Source organism: Coregonus clupeaformis, chromosome 15 (genome assembly GCF_020615455.1).
Source record: "Coregonus clupeaformis isolate EN_2021a chromosome 15, ASM2061545v1, whole genome shotgun sequence".
NCBI lineage: Eukaryota > Metazoa > Chordata > Actinopteri > Salmoniformes > Salmonidae > Coregonus > Coregonus clupeaformis.
Window position 1 is genome coordinate 35069713 of NC_059206.1, and position 27187 is coordinate 35096899.

Sequence of the window (27187 nt, forward strand, 5' to 3'; positions counted from 1 at the left end):
ATCAAGATGTACCGCAGTAATATGTTATATTGTTGTGATGGTACTTCCTACCGATATATCTACAATTTCCTAGGAGTTGCGCACAAAATAGAATGAGCAGACATGATGGCCTCCGTGGATGTGTGGTGCATTGTAGAGGTAAATACGTGATTTTTCCCCTGAGAATACCTCTGATGGGCGTCATTAAGAGAGGACTGGATGTGAAGTACATGTAGTAAGATGCCAGGTGAGAGAGGGTTTGGGAATGGGTGGTGGTAGAGGTGGAGTCAGGGAGAGAACATGAAGGTTTGTTGTAGAGGAGTGTTGTTAAAGATGGAGTCAGTGAAGTAGAGATGAAGAGAGGAACAAGATAAGTGGGGTAGATGTGGACAGGGTTCTGGTTAATGAGTGTTGTTAGAGATTAGAGCTTGTTACAGCATGGGTTTGAGTAGTTGTTGTTGATGGGGGATGGAGAGAGTACTGTAATTTAGCAGAGTCACGAGTGAAGAGGTCTGTGATTACAGTGGTTTTTTAACCCAGAGGGTTAGGGGTTAAAAGTTAATGGTCAGACAGTGTCTAGAATGAAGAGAATGTGAAGTTTATAAGACACCATGGGTGGATCAGAACATGCCAGGGGTAGAGAAGGGGGTGAGTCTTGAAGTTATAGGGGGGCGTATTCACTTCAGTTTAGAGTTCCAGCATGTCTGAGGTGGAGATTGAGTTGATGCTAGCTATTGTTAGAGAAGAGGCGGGAGGTTGGTGTTGAGCATTAGCTGCCAAACTAAGTCTGATGCCAACTGATTATTGGACAGGCCCTCTGCCTGCTGATGGATGAGCTGGGAGGCCCTGGAAGACACACGGGGTAATTTATTTGGCTGCGGGATGAATTAATATATCTGTCACTTTGTCTCTCTCTCTCTCCCCCCTTCCTGCAGGTGAATGCAGCTGTCATGAGGGCTATTCCACTGACCCGGTGCATAAACACCTCTGTGTTCGCAGTGACTGGGGACGCAACGAAGGGTGAGTTCTGCCAGCTCTGCCCTGCACACTCACTGTCACCTCACTGACGAGACAAGAGGAGAAGAGAGGCAGAGTGAGAGGGGGAGGGAGGGAGAGAGCAAAAGGGAAATGGAGAGGTAGAGGGAGAGGGTAAGATAGGGAGTATAGGGAGAAAGATAGAGAGGGAGAGGGAGAGGGAGAGGGAGGGAGAGAGAGGAAGAGAGAGGGAGAGGGAGATGAGACATTCATCACCTCGCCTTGTGCCCAGTCAAGTGTAAGCCCTCTTCCTGACTGACTCTGCATGCGAATTAACTTGGCTGGCCCAACAGCTGGGCCAATAAAACGGCAGCCTTCTCTAGCTATGCAAATCCCCCATCATCATGATGAACTCAGTCCCTACCCACCAATCACAGATCCAATCCCATTTCGCCAATTCAGGAGAAAAGGAGGATCATCTTTGGTATTTAAAGCCAGAGCTAATTGTATAACATGACCTTGCATAACTATGTTGTACTGTGAAGATACCTGTACTGTATATCAACTCACTTATTTATTAATGTATTCATTTTGTATGATGGTGTATTAACATTTTCCTGCCTCTGACTTTGCCTCTGCAATTTAGCTTATTTTGCCTTCGGAAAGTATTCACACCCCTTGACTTTTTCCACATTTTGTTACGTTACAGCCTTATTCTAAAATTAATTAAATAAAATAAATTCCTCAGCGATCTACACACAATACCCCATAATGACAAAGCAAAATTTTAGCAAATTTATTAAAAATTACATAATTATTCAGACCTTCGAAATTGAGCTCAGGTGCATCCTGTTTACATTGATCATCCTTGAGATGTTTCTACAACTTGATTGGAGTCCACCTTTGGTAAATTCAATTGATTGGACATGATTTGGAAAGGCACACACCTGTCTATATAAGGTCCCACATTTGACAGTGCATGTCAGAGCAAAAACCAAGCCATGAGGTCAATGGAATTGTCCGTAGAGCTCCGAGACAGGATTGTGTCGAAGCACAGATCTGGGGAAGGGTAACAAAAAATGTATGCAGCATTGAAGGTCCCCAAGAACACAGTGGCCTCCATCGATTCTTAAATGGAAGAAGTTTGGAACCACCAAGGCTCTATCTAGAGCTGGCCGCCCGGCCAAACTGAGCAATCGGGGGAGAAGAGCCTTGGTCAGGGAGGTGACCAAGAACCCGATGGTCACTCTGACGGAGCTCTAGAGTTCCTCTGTGGAGATGGGAGAAACTTCCAGAAGAACAACCATCTCTGCAGCACTCCACCAATCAGGCCTTTATGGTAGAATGGCCAGACGAAAGCCACTCCTCAGTAAATGGCACATGACAGCCCACTTGATGTTTGCCAAAAGGCACCTAAAGACTCTCAGAGCATGAGAAACAAGATTCTCTGGTCTAATGAAACCAAGATTGAACTCTTTGGCCTGAATGCCAAGCGCCACGTCTGGAGGAAACGTGGCACCATCCCTACGGTGTAGTATGGTGGTGGCAGCATCATGCTGTGGGGATGATTTTCAGCGGCAGGGACTGGAAGACTAGTCAGGATTGAAGCAAAGATGAACGGAGCAAAGTACAGAGAGATCCTTGATTAAAACCTGCTCCAGAACGCTCAAAGTACAGAGTGATCCTTGATGAAAACCTGCTCCAGAGCGCTCAGGACCTCAGACTGGGGGTGAAGGTTCACCTTCCAACAGAACAACGACACTAAGCACACAACCAAGGCAACGCAGGAGTGGCTTATTGACAAGTCTCTGAATGTCCTTGAGTGGCCCAGCCAGAGCCTGGACTTGAACCCAATCAAACATCTCTGGAGAGACCTGAAAAATATCTGTGCAGCAACGCTCCCCATCCAACCTGACAGAGCTTGAGAGGATCTGCAGAGAAGAATGGGAGAAACTCCCCAAATACATGTGTGCCAAGCTTGTAGCGTAATACCCAAGAAGACTCGATGCTGTAATCGCTACCAAAGGTGCTTCAACAAAGTACTGAGTAAAGGGTCTGAATACTTATGTAAATGTAATATTTCAGTTTTTTTATTTGTAATAAATTAGCAAACATTTCTAAAAATATTTTTTTGCTTTGTCATTATAGGGTATTGTGTGTAGATTGATGAGGGAAAAACAACAACAATTTAATCAACTTTAGAATAACAAAAATGTAACGTAACAAAATGTGGAAAAGGTCAAGGGGCCTGAATACTTTCCGAAGGCACTGTATAAGAAGAGTGTGTTTATAAATGTGCATTGTTCAGTGAATGGTGTATACATACTATGGTCCTCTCCCTCCCTGCTCTCTCCCCAGTCCCTGGCCCTACACTAACCTGGAGAAGGGTTATGACCTCGTCACAGGGGAGCAAGCGCCAGAAAAGATATTCAGGTGAGGAGACATGTTAATCCAAGTGCCCTCGCCTGAGTGCATAGCTGGTGGCCTGCCAAAATAATGTATTTCAGATCAACTATTCTGAAGTCTGGGAACCTGGGACGTTGTGTACACTACCAACCACTACCACACACTATAGGATCTGGGACTGTGTGATTGTCACCTCCATACATCTGCCTCTGCTTCTGCTCTGAACACAGTAGTACACACACAATAGTGCGTGACCAATAGTACACAATAATGCATGCACACACACACACACACAGAGAGAGAGAATGCGGCCCTGTGAAGAAATAGCCAGAGGGGATGTCACGTACATGGCTTTTAAGTACTCTTAGTGCCAGTCTTTGTCACAGGGCCTTTCTTGACAGGGACATTCTCTGTGACATTTTCCTGAGGAGTGCTAGCACAAATTCTCCATACAGTTGGATGTGGCTGTGCCAGTCAATAGAAACTTTCAAGGGCTTCTAACCCATGCCTTTGGCAAATTAGTGGATTTCTTCAAAAGATGCCCTTTCTGGGATGTGTACTAATTGGGAAGGTCATGATGACTTCAAGCAAGAGGTGTCAGAGAATATATTTTAACCCCCCAAAATAAGAATAGACTAGGTGATGTAAGAGTGAAACAGTAAATAATATGTTAGTGGGACTGTAGGTTTTTATGGCACCGCAGAATAATCTTAAATCCTATGATGAATTTGTCGCTCGGAGCCTCTACCTTGCAGTTGAGAGATATAATTATATTTCAAATATTGCCTTTCTGTCACTCTTGTCAGAATCACTACAGATCTTTTCTCAGCTTTTCATGAATAAGCTGTTTTCCCTGGCATCATCAAATGCCTGGTGTGGAAGTTTATAGGGAAAAAACCCTGAGAATATCTCATATTTATTTTACTTAACTGACCTGTCATCACTCTCTGATTCTCTCCTGTATTCACACACATGCATATGCATGCGCGCACACACACACACACACACACACACACACACACACACACACACACACACACACACACACACACACACACACACACACACACACACACACACACCTTGACTCCCCCACACACACACACCTTTGATAAAGCCTCCTGGTGTGTGTGATGGATGGGGAGAAGAGCAGGGGCCGATCAATGGGCTCCAGAGTGAGAGGACGGAGCGAGCAGGAGACTGGCTGTCAGTGTCTTATTTATGAGTGGATGTGGCCATTGATCAGGCCTGATTCATTGTGTTTCTGTCTATATCCCAGGTCAGGGCTGGTGGCACTCTGCCCACTGCTCTGAGCACCTCTTTAAATGACTACTGACAAAGAGCTTATAAAATGAGATATTGGCTGAAGTCTCCATAACATAACGCAGTGTTGGCAACGACTTAACGTCAGTCACAAGGCCATGACAGCCAGCCTCGTTGAGTTAATCATTAGCAGTAGATGTTATTATGAATCATAATAGATCTCTTTGTGTTCAATAATGACACACACAATATACATTTGATTTTAATATAATATTGAGTAAGAACTCAGAGAATTGTATTCAAATCAAATGCATATTTTGTGTGTCATTATCGAAGACTGAAAGAGAATCTGTGTATTCACGACTTCCGTTTCTACATTATTTATGCCTGTTTCTTATTCACTGATAATTCATGGAAATACAGTTTTGATCCAGCCCACGAGAATACATTCTCTCTTCATATTCCTACTCCATTAGTCGATAAAACATTTGCAGCTCTAGCTAATGACCAAACTCTTTTAGAGAACATTTATTGCTTGATCAGCAATCACACTGCACACTTAATGATGATTCTCAATAAGAGTTCATACACAGGGAGTAATGGTCATAAACTGGATGTAAAATGTTTAAAATGTTTAATGATAATTGTGTAATATGGCATGATGTTAATTGCCAGGGTAGAACTGCTAATATTAACACTACTGCTGTAGCACTGTGTCACGACTTCCGCCGAGGCTGCCTCCCCTCCTTGTTCGGGCAGGCTTCGGCGTTCGTCGTCACCGGAGTACTAACCACTGCCGCCCCAATCATCATATCAATTGTCTTGTCAATCACACACACCTGGTTCTATTCCCCTAATTAGTCCATGTATAAGTGTTCCCTCTGCCCCCTTGTCTTTGTGGGTGATTGTTTGTTGTGGAGGTTAGTAGCTCGGTGGAGCTCTTGTATTTGGTATCGACGGGATTATTTTTCCCGTGTGCCTTGTATTTTCCAGTGCACCTGTTTTGTGCCCTGGAGTGTGTTTGACGCATTTCTGCGTAAACCTGTATTTTTTGGAATAAAGCCTGTTTCTGTGATTTACCCTCCTGCGCCTGACTCCTTCAACACCACCTTATCACACACTGTTGAATGACTGATAACACTGATGGACCTCACACAGCATCGGTCAGGTCATGTGGTCAGGAAAAGCTCCCTGTCCCAAAGTCTAAACATTATGCACAGTAGCATTGATCTTATCTCAACTTTCCTCATGTACAGTAAGTACTAGCTTTTTAGTTGAATGCTTAACACAATTTAATGATATGCCTTTTGGTACCACCTTCAGCCCATTGTGTTTGAAACAGATGGCATTGATAACAAATAAAAACAGACAGAAAGGACCCTGTCAAAAGGAAAAAAAGGACAATCCCTTACCAGCTGTTATAATGCTGACTGATTTATATTTAGCTGACTGTTTAATATGGAGGGTGATCACGTGCTTGCCATTTTTGACACTTAAGTATCTTCTTGTCTCTGTGCCAATGCAGGTCATCCTACAGCCTAGGCCAGGGTCTGTGGCTGCCAGTCAGTAAGAGCTTTGTGGTGCCACCGGTGGAGCTGTCAATCAACCCCATCGCCAGTTGCAAGACTGATGTGCTAGTGACAGAGGACCCTGGGGATGTCAGGTCAGTTCACCTTTAAAAATACATATGTGTGGGCAGAGATTTATTTTCTAAGGTCAGTTTACCTATACAAGCTCTGTATGTTGGGGTGAAGGTCGCCTCCTAAAACCTGATTGGAGGTCCATTTTTATTTCTTGTAATGGTTAAGGTTCTGTTTTATGATGGGTAGGTTTAATTTATATTCTGAACAAAAATATAAACACAACATGTAAAGTGTTGGTTCCATGTTTCATGAGCTGAAATAAAATATCCCAGAAATGTTCCATACGCACAAAAAGCTTATTTCTCTAAAATGTTGTGCATAAATTTGTTTACATCCCTGTTAGTGAGCATTTCTCCTTTGCCAAATAATCCATCCACCTAACAGGTGTGGCATATCAAGAAGCTAATTAAACAGCATGATCATTACACATGTGCACCTTGTGCTGGGGACAATAATAGGCCACTCTAAAATGTGCAGTTTTGTCACACAACACAATGCCCCAGATGTCTCAAGTTTTGAGGGAGCGTGCAATTGGCATGCTGACTGCAGGAATGTCCACCAGAGATGTTGACAGAGAATTGAATGTTCATTTCTCTACCATAAGACACCTCCAACGTTGTTTTAGAGAATATGGCAGTACGTCCAACCAGCCTCACAACCGCAGACCATGTGTAACCACGCCAGACAAGGACCTCCACATCCGGCTTCTTCACCTGCAGGATTGTTTGAGACCAGCCACCCGGAAAGCAGATTAAACTGTGGATTTGCACAACCAAAGAATTTCTGCACATACTGTCAGAAACAGTCTCAGGGAAGCTCACCTGGGTCTTGACCTGGCTGCAGTTCGGCGTCATAATCGACTTCAGTGGGAAAATGCTCACCACTGGTAAGCTGGAGAAGTGTAGTTTCAACTGTACCGGCTGATGGCAGACAGTGTGTATGGCGTCGTGTGGGCAAGCGGTTTACTGATGTCAACGTTGTGAACAGAGTGCCCCATGCTGGCGGTGGGTTTATGGTATGGGCAGGCATAAGCTACGGACAACGAACAGTAAAGCATTTTATTGATGGCTATTTGAATGCACAGAGATACTTTGACGAGATCCTGAGGCCCATTGTCGTGCCATTCATCCGCCCCATCACCTCATGTTTCAGCATGATAATACACGGCCCCATGTCGCAAGGATCTGTACACAATTTCTGGAAGCTGAAAATATCCCAGTTCTTCCATGGCCTGCATACTCACCAGACATGTCACCCATTGAGCATGTTTGAGATGCTCTGGATCAACGTGTACGACAGCGTGTTCCAGTTCCCGCCAATGTCCAGCAACTTTGCACTTCACGTGGGACACAATCAACAGCATGATCAACTCTATGTGAAGGAGATGTGTCGCGCTGCATGAGGCAAATAGTGGTCACACCAGATACTAACTGGTTTTCTGATCCACGCCCCTACCTTTTTATAAAGGTATATGTGACCAGCAGATGCAAATCTGTATTCCCAGTCATGTGAATAGATCAGAACCTAATTTATTTATTTCAATTGACTGATTTCCTTATATGAACTGTAAATCATAAAAATATTTGAAATGTTTGCATGTTGCGTTTATATTTTTGTTCAGTTTAGATCTGTGCTTAGGGGGCATGTTCTCTCGCACAGTTTCCACAATGATTTTGACCATTTACACTTCCGTCAGTAATTTCAAACAACATTAATAAGACACACACAAGAGATTGCATAGTGAAGACATTCATAGTACAGTCGTGGTCAGAAGTTTTGAGAATGACACAAATACAAATTTTCTCAAAGTCTGCTGCCTCAGTTTTGATGATGGCAATTTGCATATACTCCAGAATGTCATGAAGAGTGATCAGATTAATTGCAATTAATTGCAAAGTCCCTCTTTGCCAGGAAAATGAACTTAAACCCAAAAAAGCATTTCCACTGCATTTCAGCCCTGCCACAAAAGGACCAGCTGCCATCATGTCAGTGATTCTCTCATTAACACAGGTGAGAGTGTTGACGAGGACAAGGCTGGAGCTCACTCTGTCATGCTGCTTGAGTTAGAATAACAGACTGGAAGCTTTAAAAGGAGGGTGGTGCTTGAAATCATTGTTCTTCCTCTGTTAACCATGGTTACCTGCAAGGAAACAGGTGCTGTCATCATTGCTTTGCACAAAAAGGGCTTCACAGGCAAGGATATTGCTGCTAGATTGCACCTAAATCAACCATTTATTGGATCATCAAGAACTTCAAGGAGAGAGGTTCAATTGTTGTGAAGAAGGTGTCAGGGCGCCCAAGAAAGTCCAGCAAGTGCCAGGACCGTCTCCTAAAGTTGATTCAGCAGTGGGATCGGGGCACCACCAGTGCAGAGCTTGCTCCGGAATGGCAGCTGACAGGTGTGAGTGATTCTACACGCACAGTGAGGTGAAGACTTTTGGAGGATGGCCTGGTGTCAAGAAGGGCAGCAAAGAAGCCACTTCTCTCCAGGAATAACATCAGGGACAGACTGATATTCTGCAAAAGGTACAGGGATTGGACTGCTGAGGACCGGGGTAAAGTCATTTCCTCTGATGAATCCCCTTTCCGATTGTTTTGGGGCATCCGGAAAACACCTTGTCCGGACAAGACAAGGTGAACGCTACCATCAGTCCTGTGTCATGCCAACAGTAAAGCATCCTGAGACCATTCATGTGTGGGCTCACTCACATTTTGCCTAAGAACACAGCCATGAATAAAGAATGGTACCAACACATCCTCCGAGAACAACTTCTCCCAACCATCCAAGAACAGTTTGGTGACGAACAATGCCTTTTCCAGCATGATGGAGGACCTTGCCATAAGGCAAAAGTGATAACTAAGTGGCTCGGGGAACAAAACATCGACATTTTGGTTCCATGGCCAGGAAACTCCCCAGACCTTAATCCCGTACGGCCCAGTACATCACTGGGGCAAAGCTCCCTGCCATCCAGGACCTCTATACCAGGCGGTGTCAGAGGAAGGCCCTCAACATTGTCAAAGACTCCAGCCACCCTAGTCATAGACTGTTCTCTCTGCTACCGCACGGCAAGCGGTACCGGAGTGCCAAGTCTAGGTCCAAAAGACTTCTCAACAGCTTCTACCCCCAAGCCATAAGACTCCTGAACAGCTAATCATGGCTACCCGGACTATTTGCACTGCCCCCCACCCCATCCTTTTTACGCTGCTGCTACTCTGTTAAGTATTTATGCATAGTCACTTTAACTCTACCCACATGTACATATTACCTCAACTACCTCAACTAGCCGGTGCCCCCGCACATTGACTCTGCAACGGTACCCCCCTGTATATATAGCCTCCCTACTGTCACTTTATTTTACTTCTGCTCTTTTTTTCTCAACACTTTTTTGTTGTTGTTGTTGTTTTATTCTTACTTTTTTTGTTTAAAATAAATGCACTGTTGGTTAAGGGCTGTAAGTAAGCATTTCACTGCAATGTCTGCACCTGTTGTATTCGGCGCATGTGACCAATAAAATTTGATTTGATTTGATTTGATTTGGAATTGTGGTCGATCCTCAAGAGGCGGGTGGACAAACAAAAACCCACAAATTCTGACAGACTCCAAGCATTGATTATGCAAGAATGGGCTGCCATCAGTCAGGATGTGGCCCAGAAGTTAATTGACAGCATGCCTGGGCGGATTGCAGAGGTCTTGAAAAAGAAGGGTCAACACTACAAATATTGACTCTTTGCATAAACTTAATGTAATTGTCAATAAAAGCCTTTGACACTTATGGAATGCTTGTAATTATACTTCAGTATACCATAGTAACATCTGACAAAAATATATCATAACACTGAAGCAGCGAACTTTGTGAAGACCAATACTTGTGTCGTTCTCAAAAATGTTGACCACGACTGTACAATGTTACTTGGGTCATGTCAGTGTGCATAGAATTGTAATGGTAACCTGTCATCCCACAACAGAGAACTTCTAGCCACAGCACAAATGCCTACAGTGACATCAACAACTCATGTCAACAACAAAGTGGTTGTTGATGGATAGATATGGCTAAGCATAAAATATAATACTGTCTGACTCACTGTATACACAATACTAGTGCATAGGCAGGCAATGTTGATAAAATTGTTTTAAAATGGTTTGAAAACTACTTTACAATATGTGGTCCATAGGTGATACATGTACTAATTGCCACAACATTAACATATGGATGTAAAATGGCAACAGGCTGCATTTCATTAGTGATTCTGGAGGAGAGGCCTAATTGAGAGTGGAGCGCTCCCTTGGCAATAGTGTACATCTGTGCTAACTACTCCAACGTTCTGTTATCCCAGAAATAGGATTACTATCCCACTGCCAATTAATTAGGATGTGCGTTTGAATACGTTTGTAATGAGAGAAAATTGTGAAGAACAATGTTGAGATCAATAGCAGTGTTCAACAAACACTTGATCATACCTTATCAAACATATGAACAGGTACAGGCATTGTTGTGTTGGTCATTTTAGAAAGCAGGTGTTGCTAGGTGATCTTTTTTTCTCAAGTTTTACCTGGGGAAAAAGGTATTGACTGCGTAGTGCTTTTTCTATATCTTGACTATCACTCAGGAGGGTTCTGGTGATGAATAGATTTCATTGCAAGTTCAATTCCGGTTTAGAAGTAGAACACCAAATTGACCAGCTAAAATGGAGTGGGGACTTGCCATTATGGCTGCACAGCAGAGACACCCATTTACGTTACAGCAATTTGGGTTACAGCTATTAATCTTGGAGCTGACATGTTTTTATGAAAGGACAGTGCACGTTCCCTACTCGATTCCGGTGGCATAATTTCAGAGGACTGGGACTCTCAGAGGGGCTCTGTGGGCTCTGTTTGTGTGTGCTCGTGTGTGTGTGTGTGTGTGTGTGTGTGTGTGTGTGTGTGTGTGTGTGTGTGTGTGTGTGTGTGTGTGTGTGAAAGCAAACATGTCTAATCTCTCCTCACTAATACAGCTGTCAGCTGTGTGAGCAGACATCTGGACCCAGCAAATAAACTCCTGTTGCAGAGAACTCCTTAATGCTCTACTTTGGGGCTTAAAATAATGGTTATAATGCTGACTTTGAATAGTTGCCTAGTCTTGAAAACTTTGATTTCAGACTACAGTCTTTGCATAGTTGAACACTGTTTGACCATAAAGGAATAATGATCCACTATATATATTTCCTCTGTCTTTAACCGGATGCTTATTATTGACATTGCTGCAGTACTGTATCTCCTTCGTACAGTAAGATGAAAAGGCTCTGCTGTTGAAGTATGTCTGAAAACTTTAATCTGTGAAAAATACAAAATACATAATTCCTCTTTAAACAAACCCAACCAACTCCACTGTAGCAACGAGTGTTCTCGTCCGCTGGGAGAGCAGGCCTACTGAATGATTAAGCAGCCTTAATTACTATTTAACATCACACCAGGAACAAAATAATAACTTTGAAAACATTAACGAAGGGAACATAGCATTTTATGAGTGATTAGACCGGGTTTCTGTGTAAAAAATATAATTATGCCAAGTGTTTTGGTTGGGGGGGAATCCTGTGGGGCAGCACACCCCTCTGATGCTCTCCAAGAGAAAATGTAGTCAGTCAGTCATGATAGATGTATTGATACTGAGCGTTGATGCGTTGCTCCAAGAATCCAAGGCTGGATGGAATTCAGTCAAACTCGACATGTCTACACAGTGTCTTTGTTTAGAAACAACTGCCCACACACTCTCTAGCAGTGATTTTTTACAGTACTGGTAATTATTATTTTGTTGTATTTGACCATGGGGTAAATAAATACCGATTAAATATCACAATGCAGGTTGAAATGACTATGAATTGAACTGAACAACTATGAATTGAGACCGAAGGACCAAACGACTATGAATTGAGGCCTGAGTACAAAACGACTATGAATTGAGGCCTGAGTACAAAACGATTATGAATTGAGGCCTAAGTACCAAACAACTACAATGCAGTATACAATGTCGATATGACTACCATGCAAACAATGAAGACAGATGACAAGTCATAATGGCAGAGTAGCCTTGCTGTAATGAATGATTAGTCAATTTGCTAATTCAATTTCTACCGAACCACGTATCGGAGATAAATAATAATAATATATGCTGTGTGAACGTTTATGAGTTAAAATGCTGAGAGATATTCATTTGTCCGGCTGTCTCTGAAACTTTGTTAATTTCTGCTCTGTTTTAATTAAGTCCCAGAAGCCAATTAAATCCCGGGAGAAGACCCTGGCATTTAAAACCAGATGGTAATCAATTGTGGGGGAGAATCATTCTCGGATTTAAATACACTAGTCACATTAAAACATGGGTATGGTAGTGCGGGGGGCGATGTTGGCAGAGCTTACTCCTGGACATTGATTTACGATGATCTGGATAAAAATGTTTATGATAAGAGTGTGTTTCCCATTTGTTGATAATGTACAGTGAGGGAAAAAAGTATTTGATCCCCTGCTGATTTTGTACGTTTGCCCACTGACAAAGACATGATCTCTCTATAATTTTAATGGTAGGTTTATTTGAACAGTGAGAGACAGAATAACAACAAAAAAATCCAGAAAAATGCATGTCAAAAATGTTATAAATTGATTTGCATTTTAATTAGGGAAATAAGTATTTGACCCCTCTGCAAAACATAACTTAGTACTTGGTGGCAAAACCCTTTTTGGCAATCACAGAGGTCAGACGTTTCTTGTAGTTGGCCACCAGGTTTGCACACATCTCAGGAGGGATTTTGTCCCACTCCTCTTTGCAGATCTTCTCCAAGTCATTAAGGTTTCGAGGCTGATGTTTGGCAACTCGAACCTTCAGTTCCCTCCACAGATCTTCTATGGGATTAAGGTCTAGAGACTGGTTAGGCCACTCCAGGACCTTAATGTGCTTATTCTTGAGCCCTCCTTAGTTGCCTTGGCCGTGTTTTGGGTCATTGTCATGCTGGAATACCCATCCACGACCCATTTTCAATGCCCTGGCTGAGGGAAGGAGGTTCTCACCCAAGACTTGAAGATACATGGCCCTGTCCATTGTCCCTTTGATGCGTTGAAGTTGTCCTGTCCCCTTAGCAGAAAAACACCCCCAAAGCATAATGTTTCCACCTCCATGTTTGACGGTGGGGATGGTGTTCTTGGGGTCATAGGCAGCATTCCTCCTCCTCCAAACACGGCGAGTTGAGTTGATGCCAAAGAGCTCGATTTTGGTCTCATCTGACCACAACACTTTCACCCAGTTTTCCTCTGAATCATTCAGATGTTCATTGGCCTTCAGACAGGCCTGTATATGTGCTTTCTTGAGCAGGGGGACCTTGCGGGCGCTGCAGGATTTCAGTCCTTCACGGCGTAGTGTGTTACCAATTGTTTTCTTGGTGACTATGGTCCCAGCTGCCTTGAGATCATTGACAAGATCCTCCTGTGTAGTTCTGGGCTGATTCCTCACTGTTCTTATGATCATTGCAAATCCACGAGGTGAGATCTTGCATGGAGCCCCAGGCCGAGGGAGATTGACAGTTATTTTGTGTTTCTTCCATTTGCGAATAATCGCACCAACTGTTGTCACCTTCTCACCAAGCTGCTTGGCGATGGTCTTGTAGCCCATTCCAGCATTGTGTAGGTCTACAATCTTGTCTGTGACATCCTTGGAGAGCTCTTTGGTCTTGGCCATGGTGGAGAGTTTGGAATCTGATTGATTGATTGCTTCTGTGGACAGGTGTCTTTTATACAGGTAACAAACGGAGATTAGGAGCACTCCCTTTAAGAGTTTGCTCATAATCTCAGCTCGTTACCTGTATAAAAGACACCTGGGAGCCAGAAATCTTTCTGATTGAGAGGGGGTCAAATACTTACTTCCCTCATTAAAATGCAAATCAATTTATATCATTTTTTACATGTGTTTTTCTGGATTTTTGTGTTGTTATTCTGTCTCTCACTGTTCAAATAAACATACCATTAAAATTATAGACTGATAATTTCTTTGTCAGTGGGCAAACGTACAAAATCAGCTGGGGATCAAATACTTTTTTCCCTCACTGTAGCTAATGTTGGATTGTCAGATAAATGTAGCAGGCCTACACATGATACTTGAGGATATTCTGCACCCCCCAACAAATGTATACTAAACACAGAACATGGCAAATATCTTAAAGATTCAGTTCTAACTTTTGGTAATTTGTTCATTAGATGACTGTAAAGGAAATCTTACGATGTGACTATAACATATTATTTGACTTCCCAGTGTCATCATCTCTACATCTCCACAGCACACTGCTACAATACATTTGACTGCATCAGATTACTGTAGAATGGGGAGAAGATACTGTACACCGTTTTCACCCACTCTCCATTGAGCTTCTTCGCCAATTGCAGTATATGACCACTCCACCATCACACACTTTCTCTGACTATCTCCTCTTATGAACCATCTCCATCCACTGTGGTATGCTGCGATGTATGACCAGATTAGCTGATTGATATCCTCACAACACTAGGCTATTCATGCTTTGGAAGATCAATGTCAGAGGTACTCATTGTGCAGGATTCAATGAGTTATGGTTTGTTTTGAAATTGAAGCATATTGTAGCTACAGGACATACTGTGTTCAACAGCCAACATGCTGTTTAATGCTACTTCAATCAAACATGGGAAAACTCCTTGACCTTTTAAGATACCATATTCTAGACTTGTCAAGACTTTTCTTGGCCTGATTGGGTTGTATTGGGTCAATCTGGGCCTTGTTGGGCGTGGCTCTCTTGGTCTAGAATCGGATTGGTCCATCCCAAACCTCAATGAACCATCACCTAGAGATTGGTTTTATTTTATATTTTTCTCCAAGCAGACCGAATAATGCCAGGCTGTCGAAAAAACACTTCATAAGTCTTCCAATCACTGGCACATCAAGCATTTCGAACTGTGCTCAAAGAACACTGCTCTGTCAATACCAGGCTGCCGATAACGTGGAGATGTCTGTGACAGACCAGACCGGACCGATGATGAATAGCCCAATCCACATGATCAAGCCAACCTCAAACAATCCATCCCCCACCATCCTATGCAAGCCCATATGCTACCCCAGGAAATGGGGACCTGGGACAAAAACAAATGAATAAATCAACCTCCAATTCTAAAGCTCTGTCGAAAAATATTATTTATGGGCCGACCAATCTCAAACTAAAGGACTTTGGATTAATCTTTGTTTTATCACTTCGGTTTGCCTCATTTTTCATTTGTCCCCGATTTCTCTATTAAGATTAAGTAAAGAATGGGAAAAGAAAGATTGGGTAATGTACTCCCGATCTGACAAAAGTACCTGATGAGAGTCAGCATATTTGTGGGCCGAGCTGGAAAACAAGCATTAATCAAGTGTGGGGCACACCAATAACGGAGTCAGTTATAGTGCCGGGGCACTGCTCTAACTTTAGTACCAGCGTTAGTCAGGTGATTCATCACCCAGAAGGGGGAAGGCTAGAGCACAGATTAATAACAAGTAGATTAGAGTCACTGTTTAGATGCTACTGCATCCAGCATCTGCACTATGTGCCAGAAAATATATTCCTGACGGACTAATGGCTTGGATACAGTGGTGCAATTAAAAGTAGATTTGCACAGGGTTGAAGCAAAAGTGCAGGTACACTCTAGCCAGTGGACTAATACATACACTACCTGTATTTTATTGATCGGTATTCTTTGACATATGGCACAAGTTCAAGACAGCCTCATGTATGATATATGGGCAGTTACATTGGAAGTATCATGTGACATAGAACATAGAACTGTTACTAATTTCTCAAATGCATGCCCAGGGCACAGGGCAGTGTGTGAGTTTGGATGACTTCTGTTAGTTTTTTGTTTTTATTTTTGGGAGTTTTTGCATCAAGCTGATTTCTTTCCCTTTAGAAGCTCAGCCATGTGTGAGGAGAAGTGTTAGCATGCTCCACACGGTCACACAACCCATTATTTCTCTCTGTGGCAGCTCACCTTCATCCCTCCATATTTTCCTCCAAATGTAAGAGTTGTTTGTCAATGCTTTGTCAAGCTCAGATGATGCACAGAAAGCCATGTGTTACAGGATGTAAGCTAGCCGAGAAAAGAGAGCTGCCAAAAATAAAGAGAGTGCGAGAACAGGGTGTGTGTGTGTGTGGGGGGGCGAGAGCGGGAGTCTGAGGGAGAGATGGAGAGACCCGAGCTAAGGGCAAACTTTTTTTATTATGGATTTGTTGGCTTTCAGTAAGGTGCCACAATTAAGCATTTCAGTGTGATTGTGCCTTAGGTGTGTAAAGCATGACAGGGCTATGCGAGGTGACAGATGACTAATGATTATTTATTAACTTTAAAGGGGCGCTAGCAAGGGCAGATAAGAGTGGCAGCGCCCTGAGGGTGTTGACGAGAGGTCCAGCATAACATGTGTGTGTGTCTGTGCGTGTGTGTGTGTCAGAGCAGAGAAATGTGACTTGGCCAGGTGCAGAATGAGGAGGGGGCTATACAGTGGGGAAAAAAAGTATTTAGTCAGCCACCAATTGTGCAAGTTCTCCCACTTAAGAAGATGAGAGATGCCTGTAATTTTCATCATAGGTACACGTCAACTATGACAGACAAATTGAGATTATTTTTTCCAGAAAATCACATTGTAGGATTTTTTATGAATTTATTTGCAAATTATGGTGGAAAATAAGTATTTGGTCACCTACAAACAAGCAATATTTCTGGCTCTCACAGACCTGTAACTTCTTCTTTAAGAGGCTCCTCTGTCCTCCACTCGTTACCTGTATTAATGGCACCTGTTTGAACTTGTTATCAGTATAAAAGACACCTGTCCACAACCTCAAACAGTCACACTCCAAACTCCACTATGGCCAAGACCAAAGAGCTGTCAAAGGACACCAGAAACAAAATTGTAGACCTGCACCAGGCTGGGAAGACTGAATCTGCAATAGGTAAGCAGCTTGGTTTGAAGAAATCAACTGTGGGAGCAATTATTAGGAAATGGAAGACATACAAGACCACTGATAATCTCCCTCGATCTGGGGCTCCACGCAAGATCTCACCCCGTGGGGTCAAAATGATCACAAGAACGGTGAGCAAAAATACCAGAACCACACGGGGGGACCTAGTGAATGACCTGCAGAGAGCTGGGACCAAAGTAACAAAGCCTACCATCAGTAACACACTACGCCGCCAGGGACTCAAATCCTGCAGTGGCAGATGTGTCCCCCTGCTTAAGCCAGTACATGTCCAGGCCCGTCTGAAGTTTGCTAGAGTGCATTTGGATGATGCAGAAGAGGATTGGGAGAATGTCATATGGTCAGATGAAACCAGGGGACCAGGGACCAGGACGACTGATCCGTTTAAAGGAAAGAATGAATGGGGCCATGTATCGTGAGATTTTGAGTGAAAACCTCCTTCCATCAGCAAGGGCATTGAAGATGAAACGTGGCTGGGTCTTTCAGCATGACAATGATCCCAAACACACCGCCCGAAGGAGTGGCTTCGTAAGAAGCATTTCAAGGTCCTGGAGTGGCCTAGCCAGTCTCCAGATCTCAACCCCATAGTAAATCTTTGGAAGGAGTTGAAAGTCCGTGGTGCCCAGCGACAGCCCCAAAACATCACTGCTCTAGAGGAGATCTGCATGGAGGAATGGGCCAAAATACCAGCAACAGTGTGTGAAAACCTTGTGAAGACTTACAGAAAACGTTTGACGTGTGTCATTGCCAACAAAGGGTATATAACAAAGTATTGAGAAACTTTTGTTATTGACCAAATACTTATTTTCCACCATAATTTGCAAATAAATTCATTAAAAATCCTACAATGTGATTTTCTGGATTTTTTTTCTCTCATTTTGTCTGTCATAGTTGACGTGTACCTATGATGAAAATTACAGGCCTCTCTCATCTTTTTAAGTGGGAGAACTTGCACAATTGGTGGCTGACTAAATACTTTTTTCCCCCACTGTATATAGCAGTTTTGTTAGTGATGCTGCGCTTGTGGGGTTTTTCTAGGATGGGTAGAGGGGTATGAGGATGAAAGGTTACATGCTGGAGGTACATTTCCCAGGAGCCTTGAAGGGATTATTTTCTTTTTTCTTAGAATCTTCCTTATCAAATAGATTTTCTTTGTAGGTATCTTTCCCTTTCTATTCTCCACCTGTCATAATGAAAGGCCTATTTACGGTAGTGCAGACACTTACAGTGGGGAGAACAAGTATTTGATACACTGCCGATTTTGCAGGTTTTCCTACTTACAAAGCATGTAGAGGTCTGTAATTTTTATCATAGGTACACTTCAACTGTGAGAGACGGAATCTAAAACAAAAATCCAGAAAATCACATTGTATGATTTTTAAGTAATTAATTTGCATTTTATTGCATGACATAAGTATTTGATCACCTACCAACCAGTAAGAATTCCGGCTCTCACAAACCTGTTAGTTTTTCTTTAAGAAGCCCTCCTGTTCTCCACTCATTACCTGTATTAACTGCACCTGTTTGAACTCGTTACCTGTATAAAAGACACCTGTCCACACACTCAATCAAACAGACTCCAACCTCTCCACAATGGCCAAGACCAGAGAGCTGTGTAAGGACATCAGGGATAAAATTGTAGACATGCACAAGGCTGGGATGGGCTACAGGACAATAGGCAAGCAGCTTGGTGAGAAGGCAACAACTGTTGGCGCAATTATTAGAAAATGGAAGAAGTTCAAGATGACGGTCAATCACCCTCGGTCTGGGGCTCCATGCAAGGTCTCACCTCGTGGGGCATCAATGATCATGAGGAAGGTGACGGATCAGCCCAGAACTACACGGCAGGACCTGGTCAATAACCTGAAGAGAGCTGGGACCACAGTCTCAAAGAAAACCATTAGTAACACACTACGCCGTCATGGATTAAAATCCTGCAGCGCACGCAAGGTCCCCCTGCTCAAGCCAGCGCATGTGTAGGCCCGTCTGAAGTTTGCCAATGACCATCTATATGATCCAGAGGAGGAATGGGAGTAGGTAATGTGGTCTGATGAGACAAAAATAGAGCTTTTTGGTCTAAACTCCACTCGCCGTGTTTGGAGGAAGGAGAAGGATGAGTACAACCCCAAGAACACCATCCCAACCGTGAAGCATGGAGGTGGAAACATCATTCTTTGGGGATGCTTTTCTGCAAAGGGGACAGGACGACTGCACCATATTGAGGGGAGGATGGATGGGGCCATGTATCGCGAGATCTTGGCCAACAACCTCCTTCCCTCAGTAAGAGCATTGAAGATGGGTCGTGGCTGGGTCTTCCAGCATGACAACAACCCGAAACACACAGCCAGGGCAACTAAGGAGTGGCTCCGTAAGAAGCATCTCAAGGTCCTGGAGTGGCCTAGACAGTCTCCAGACCTGAACCCAATAGAAAATCTTTGGAGGGAGCTGAAAGTCCGTATTGCCCAGCGACAGCCCCGAAACCTGAAGGATCTGGAGAAGGTATGGAGGAGTGAGCCAAAATCCCTGCTGCTGTGTGTGCAAACCTGGTCAAGACCTACAGGAAACGGATGATCTCTGTAATTGCAAACAAAGGTTTCTGTACCAAATATTAAGTTCTGCTTTTCTGATGTATCAAATACTTATGTCATGCAATAAAATGCAAATTAATTACTTAAAAATTATACAATGTGATTTTCTGGATTTTTGTTTTAGATTCCATCTCTCACAGTTGAAGTGTACCTATGATAAAAATTACAGACCTCTACATGCTTTGTAAGTAGGAAAACCTGCAAAATCGGCAGTGTATCAAATACTTGTTCTCCCCACTGTATATGTTTTTTGAATATTATATATAGCTCTTTTTGTATCACATTATTTGCCTTCAGGGGAGGCTAAAAGCCTCATATCTTATCTGATTCCTTTCGTTGAGGGCATTTCTCTGCTGTGGATTACTGCCTGCAAATGACCAGCCTCAAATGGAGATGGAACAGTAATTGACTGCATGGCCAGAGACCAAAAATAATATCAGTGGATTGATTGTTGTTATTCTATTTTCAAATTTCTAGCCCATTCCAGAAGCCATTTACAACGCAGGCAATGATAGAATGGAATAAGAAATCATAACGCAATCTGGCTACTTTGCAAACGCCACACTACACAGTATATATATACAACATGAGAAGTGTAACTTTCTTGTTCTCTCCTTACCAAATCACTACTGTCACACACCAGTACATTGAAATAGATCATTGAAATGAACTTTTAGAGTTTTTATTAGAATAAATGTCCGTAACAAAACAATACACATGAGCTTTCTGTACAAGTAACAGAATTGTGGTAATTACTGTACTTTAAACTTTGTTTGATAAATGGGATATCACTTTAAGTCTGCGTGATCATGTTACCCTTCTCAACCTCCCTTGAAGAGTAACTAAGGCATAAAAAATCCCAGAAGTGTCACCTGGAGGACTTTATATTGAAATCTCAAAATGTATAGTTAACAATAAAGACTGAAATTCCAGATACTGACAAAGCCTGTCCCCCTCTTTTTCCTTCATCCTTTGTGTTGTAATTGTAAAACCTATTCAATCTTACCCTATGTGAAGTTTGAAATGCATATGTGCTGTACTATTCAGTATGATTCCATATGATTTCAGACACCAAATGGTATATAATCAATTTGTAAATTCAGGGCTGTCCGTTCAAATAGGCCAAAGCTATGCACTTTTGCATCTGCTGCATCCACACAAACAAATAGGCGAAACACCACCTAAACTCCACTCAAAATGAGCTGCTGAGCCATTTCAAACACTTCAAATGGATTGGAGAGAAAAATATATACATTTCCTACATTAGAAATGTGGTGAGCTATGTAATAGTTTGTTATGAATAGTGAATCTTGGAAGTTGGAAGTGATTAACTTGGAAGTTCCATTCCGTTCACCTACTCACGCAACTTAAGAGAGTTTACAAAAAAGACATGAACATCCTCTAACAACAGGCAACATTGTTATAAACTATAGGTTAGCTTAGCCTACATGTTTTACCGCCTACATTAGACTATTAGGCTTTAAATGTAAAAAAATAATTAAAAAAAACGGAGAAAAAACATAAAATAAAAAATATAAAAACACATTGTAAAGTGGTTGTACTACTGGCTATAAGGTGAATGCACCAATTTGTAAGTCGCTCTGGATAAGAGCGTCTGCTAAATGACGTAAATGTAAATGTAAAATGTGTTATTACCATAACTGCTTGCACAACTTGGCTTAACGCATGTTTCAGAGCCCTGTTTTGGTACATTGTCATTGGATATGCTCAGATGTATTACTGGTATGAGAGGAGGTTCTCTCAAGCGTCATTTAAGGAATTGCATCTAATCTACTGTGGGAGTGAGGCAGCAGATTCTGCAGCAGCTTCGCCAATAGGGTTTATAGGGGACACAAAAATATTGTCAGAGCTCACAGTTTAGTAGATTGGTTCTAATGGCAGATGTCAACATGTAAGCTCTGTATTCTATCGTGACCAATGCTACAGGGCTCCCTCTCCATGGGTGCTAATATGGTTATATTTGCTCAACTTGTTCAGGCAAAAACATGTCTCTCTCGCTCGTACAGGTATTCAGTTTTAGTTTTCCCAAAAAGTGAAAATAAGTGTTTTCTGCTGCTACAGACGTTGGATTTTAATTTGATCACTGTGTTGCAGGAGAACTTCCCTGCAATGCAGGACATTTTAAACTTGTTGTGAATTTGAGGTTTAAAAAGTCTTATGAAGTTTGTAGTTTCCATTTGAAATGTCAGACTTGATCTTCCCTTACGAAATATGTATCAACCCCTACACAAATGTCCATTAATTATAATCCACATAATAATTCACATTTCCTGTTTCTGCAGGGTTATTTTCCTGCTGTAGCAAACTGACTCAAATTAAGATCCTACATGTGTATGTGTTCAGCTTCCTGGTGAGAGTGTATTATATAGCTGACCGTTTCCTCACAATTTGGAACCAGTTTCCTTGGAAATTAGTGGTTGAGAGGAGAAATTGTTTCCAGGGCTTTGGTCTATAGACCTACTCTTATTTTAATTACAACTCCTAACCTTTTGGAAAATAGAGAAAGGCTAACTCATGTACTTTGATATTTGCCGGTGTAAAGATGCCCTTTGAGGTTTGAACCCTAATCTCTAGGACCAGTCTCTCGACTGCTATTTTACTTAATTGACATCACTGAAAATCAAAGTGGGATAGTTGGGTGGGATTGCTAATGCAGTTCGAAAGATGGGACTTCAAATGGAAGGAAGTACTTTTCCTATTTTGAAAACATGAAGGGAATAGCATAAATAGCTATGTTTGATGCACACTCTAAACACAGCATTGCTAGACAGGGTCAAAAGACTACACATCTACAAAGGTACACCAAGTGTTTTCTGATCCATTTTTCCCTTCAACTAGCTATTGATTTAGGCATTAATGGCCTTATTCATAACACCATACGGGGCTTCTACTAGTCCATTGAAATGCCATCTGCCCTCTGTCTCAGTAACAAAACACACACCACAGTTTTAAAAACAGTCACCCTATAGAGCTGTGGGACTTTGGACTGAAATGATCAAGGGGCCTGAAGCTGTTCTGTTTTTTTAATTGAACTCAAGTTCTCTCAAGCATAGTAATACCATGAGAGAAAGGGAAATAAATAAATAAGGAGAGAGAGAGCGAGATCCCTGAAGTGATTACCATGGCTGGATACGCTAGCCATAATCGTTATTAGAACCTGTTTATATGCAACAGACGTACTGTTGAGTAAACCTTGTTTTGCACCAGGGCTTATTAAAAGGCGTAGGGACATGTACACTCTGATATAATTCCAACATCAACGCTAGTGCGGTGCAGGCACTGCTAGTGGCACAACAGGGAAGTGAGTAACAGCTCCTGATAGTGGGACTAGGAAGTGATTAGAGGAGGCGACTTTAATAGGTCATCCCCACTGCTGCTAGAAACTAATTTCACAAAACAGCAAGGAGCGACCGTATGTACTTGGGGGTCTGGTTCTGGGTAACTGTTTCTTGGTTCGGTCTTTCTCTCTACCATTCTCTTATTATCATATTTTCTGTCTCTTTTTTTTTCTCTCTCTGTATCTCTCTGTCTCTCTCTTTCTCTCTCTCTCTCTCTCTCTCTCTCTCTCTCTCTCTCTCTCTCTCTCTCTCTCTCTCTCTCTCTCTCTCTCTCTCTCTCTCTCTCTCTCTCTATCTCTCTCTCTCTCTCTCTCTCTCTCTAGGATTTTGAATAGGTTAGATGAGTGAGGAAATGTGCTTTGAATAGAGAGTGACCAACTCACTGCATTACTCACTACTAGCTTGAGTTGAGATAAAGATTCAACCCATTCCATTCAGACTAACTGCAGTCCAGTCAACCTTTGCATAAAACAGAATTGCATCACAAAGTCTGAAGAAGAAGCATGTTTGAAATAATCTCACCACATTTGTAAGGCTACCTGTGTGTAATATTTTGTCCATATTTTATATTTGGACACTACCACAGTGCATGTAAACAGAATCGTTTTTTATTCAGATTTGAGGGATCCAGGCTCTTCAATATTTCCTGCATTTTAATTCATATATCCATATTTTAGTAGGTCAGTATATTTGTATTTATATTTGTATTTATTAGGATCCAAGGCAGCAGCTACTCTTCCTGGGGTCCAAACACATTAAGGCACTTAAATTACACATAAAAGATAAAATATAAAACATTATTATACCACTACATATCTACAGTACAAAATGTATAATACAATATTAGATATGCACATGTAGAGTGCGTTTGTGTGCGTATGCGTGTCTCTGTACTTGTGTGTGTGTCTCTTCACAGTCACCGCTGTTCTATAAGGTCTATTTTTATCTGTTTTATAAATCGGATTCTACTGCTTGCATCAGTTACCTGATGTGGAATAGAGTTCCATGTAGTCATGGCTCTATGTAGTTCTGTGCGCCTCCCATAGTCTGTTCTGGACTTGGGGATTGTGAAGAGACCTTTGGTGGCATGTCTTGTGGGGTATGCATGGGTGTCCGAGCTGTGTGCTAGTAGTTTAAACAGACAGCTCGGTGCATTCAGCTTGTCAACACTTCTTACAAAAACAAGTAGTGATGAAGTCAACCTCATCTCGACTTTGAGCCATGAGAGATTGACATGCGTATTTAATGGCCAGCCGTACTGCCCTGTTCTGAGCCAATTTGTAGAAGGTGATTTGGACGGAGTCAGGCGCAGGAGGGGTAAATCACTGAATAAATGGTTTATTCGGCAGATACACGAAAAATAAACTCGAGGAGGCGGGTGAAGTGGAGGGACGTATGAACCCCTGGCGCAGGGACTCGGAGACATATGTCTCCATAGCCACCGTTTCAGCCTGCGATGGGATATACATGACTCCTGGGAGGCACAGCGTCTAACTGGAGGTTTATCGCGCAATCTCCCGCCCGATGGGTTGGTAATTTGGTCGCCTGCGTTTTGGAAAATGCGTGAGCCAAATCGAGATATTCGGGGGGAATGCGCATGGTGGAGGTAGTGTCTGGACTTTCCACCATGGTTGCACCAATGGAAACACCTAGACACCTACCCTGACACTCTCGCGACCACCCCGTGAGAACCCTCTGTGGCCATGAAAAGGTGTGGTTGTGTAGTGCTAGCCAGGGAAGACCCAACACAACAGGGAAATCAGGGGACTCAATAATATATAAGGTGATTTGCTCCCTATGGGTCTCCTGCGTAATCATAGTGACTGGTGCTGTAACCTCCCTAACAAAACCTGACCCTAATGGTCGACTGTCAAGTGCTTTGATGGGCAATGGAATGGACAGGGGAACCAATGTAATACGTAGACTATTAGCTAAAGACCTATCCATAAAGTTCCCAGCTGCGCCTGAATCGACCAGCGCCTTACACTGGGGAACTACCGTGTAATCAGGGAAGTGGACATGGATGGTGAAATGCGCAGCAGAGGGCTCTGAACAAATGTGGGTTTGCGCTACCTGAGGTGACGCGAGAGTGCCCTGCCTGCCGCCTCCAGATCCAGAAGAACTCTGACGACAGTGTTCAGCAGAATGTCCTCTCTTGCCACAAGAGTGACACTGGATCTGTCGTCCTCCATTCTCCTGGATCGCTGCACCACCCAGCTCCATTGGAACTTGATCCGGATTGAAGGGGGTTGAAACGGGCAGGCCCCTTCCAGGACGTCCTCTCAAAGCCAGCAGGTTGTCCAACCGGATGGAAATGTTCACCAGTTGATTGAAGGTCAACGTGGTATCCCGGCAGGCTAGCTCCCTTCAGACGTCCTCACGCAGGCTGCATCGGAAGTGGTCGATGAGGGCCCGCTCATTCCACCCGGACCCAGCCGCTAGAGTTCTAAACTCCAGTGCAAAGTCCTGTGCGGTCCTTGTCCCCTGCCTCAGATGGACCAGATGCTCGCCCGCCTCTCTACCTTCGGGGGGGATGATCGAAGACTGCCCGGAAGAGGCGAGCGAACTCTCTGTAGTTGTCCAATGCGTCTCCTCGTTCATTCCAGACCACTTTGACCCACTCCAGGGCTTTCCCCGATAGGCAGGAGACGAGTGCAGACACCTTCTCCCGATCTGATGGAGCCGGGTTGATGGTGGTAAAATAGAGGTCCAGCTGCAGGAGGAAACCCTGGCAGCGGGCCGCTCTCCTGTCGTATTCCCTCGGTCGGTATAGGTGAATACCTCTGGGCGCTGGGGTGTGGTTGGGTGGCTGGATCCGGTCGCTCAGCTGGTTCCTTCCGCAGGGTCGGGTCCTCTCCTCTCCAGGCGCTGGACGACCTGGAGAACCCGATCCATCGCTTCGCCCAAGCTGACTAACATGTTGGAATGCTCCCGGACCCGCTCAACGACTCTTGCCATATTCGCCGCTCCTGCTGTTGGGTGTGTGATTTTGTAGCGGATGATTTGGATGGAGTCAGGCGCAGGAAGGGTAAATCACAGAATAAATGGTTTATTCGGCAGATACAGCAGTACGCAGCAATGTGTAAAACAACTACAGTGTGGTAAATACGGCGCACTGGAGAAAACAAAACAAACGGGTGAAAATCCCGACGATACGGTACATAAAGCTCCACCGAGCTATCAACACCTCCACATGAAACAATCACACACAAAGACATGGGGGGCAGAGGGAATAATTATACAGGTATTGATGAGGGGATATGAACCAGGTGTGTGTAAAAACAAGACAAAACAAATGGAATGATGAGATGAGGAGTGGCAGTGGCTAGAAGGCCAGTGACGATGAACGCCGAAGCCTGCCCGAACAAGGAGAGGAGGCAGCTTCGGAGGAAGTCGTGACACAAATGTAATTTTCCTAAGTCCCTCTTTGTGGCACCTGACCACACGACTGAACAGTAGTCCAGGTGTGACAAAACTAGGGCCTGTAGGACCTGTCTTGTTGATAGTGTTGTTAAGAAGGCAGAGTAGCACTTTATTTTAGACAGACTTCTCCCCATCGATAATGTCAAAAGCCACACTGAAGTCTAACAAAACAGCGCCCACAAACTTTTTATCAGCAATTTCTCTCAGTCATTTGTGTAAGTGCTGTGCTTGTTGAAAGTCTACTGTCAATCTGTTTACTGTAAAATAGCATTGTATCTGGCCAAACACCATTTTCTCAAAAAGTTTACTAAGGGTTGGTAACAGGCTGATTGGTCAGCTATTTGAGCCAGTAAAGGGGGCTTTACTATTCTTAGGTAGTGGAATGAGTTTTGCTTCCCTACAGGCCTGAGGGCACACACTTTCTAGTAGGCTTAAATTGAAGCTATGGCAAATATTGTTTTCTTCACCAAGAAAATCCCCTCCCCCACACCTCACAACTCCCACACTGATGCCTTTATATTGTGGTGGCGATTATTGGTTTATATTTAATTGAATGTGT

At 43.2% G+C, this 27187-nt stretch overlaps 1 protein-coding gene across 1 annotated transcript in view; it reads left to right on the forward strand.

Annotated features, from left to right (window-relative positions):
• The window catches only part of LOC121582487 (astrotactin-2), a 537985-nt gene that overhangs the window by 287328 nt on the left and 223470 nt on the right, over nucleotides 1-27187 (forward strand). Inside the window, exons 8-10 of the mRNA XM_041898306.2 lie at nucleotides 915-999; nucleotides 3313-3387; nucleotides 6149-6286. Of these exons, the coding sequence (XP_041754240.1) occupies nucleotides 915-999; nucleotides 3313-3387; nucleotides 6149-6286 (298 nt within the window). The remainder of the gene's footprint in view (nucleotides 1-914; nucleotides 1000-3312; nucleotides 3388-6148; nucleotides 6287-27187) is intronic.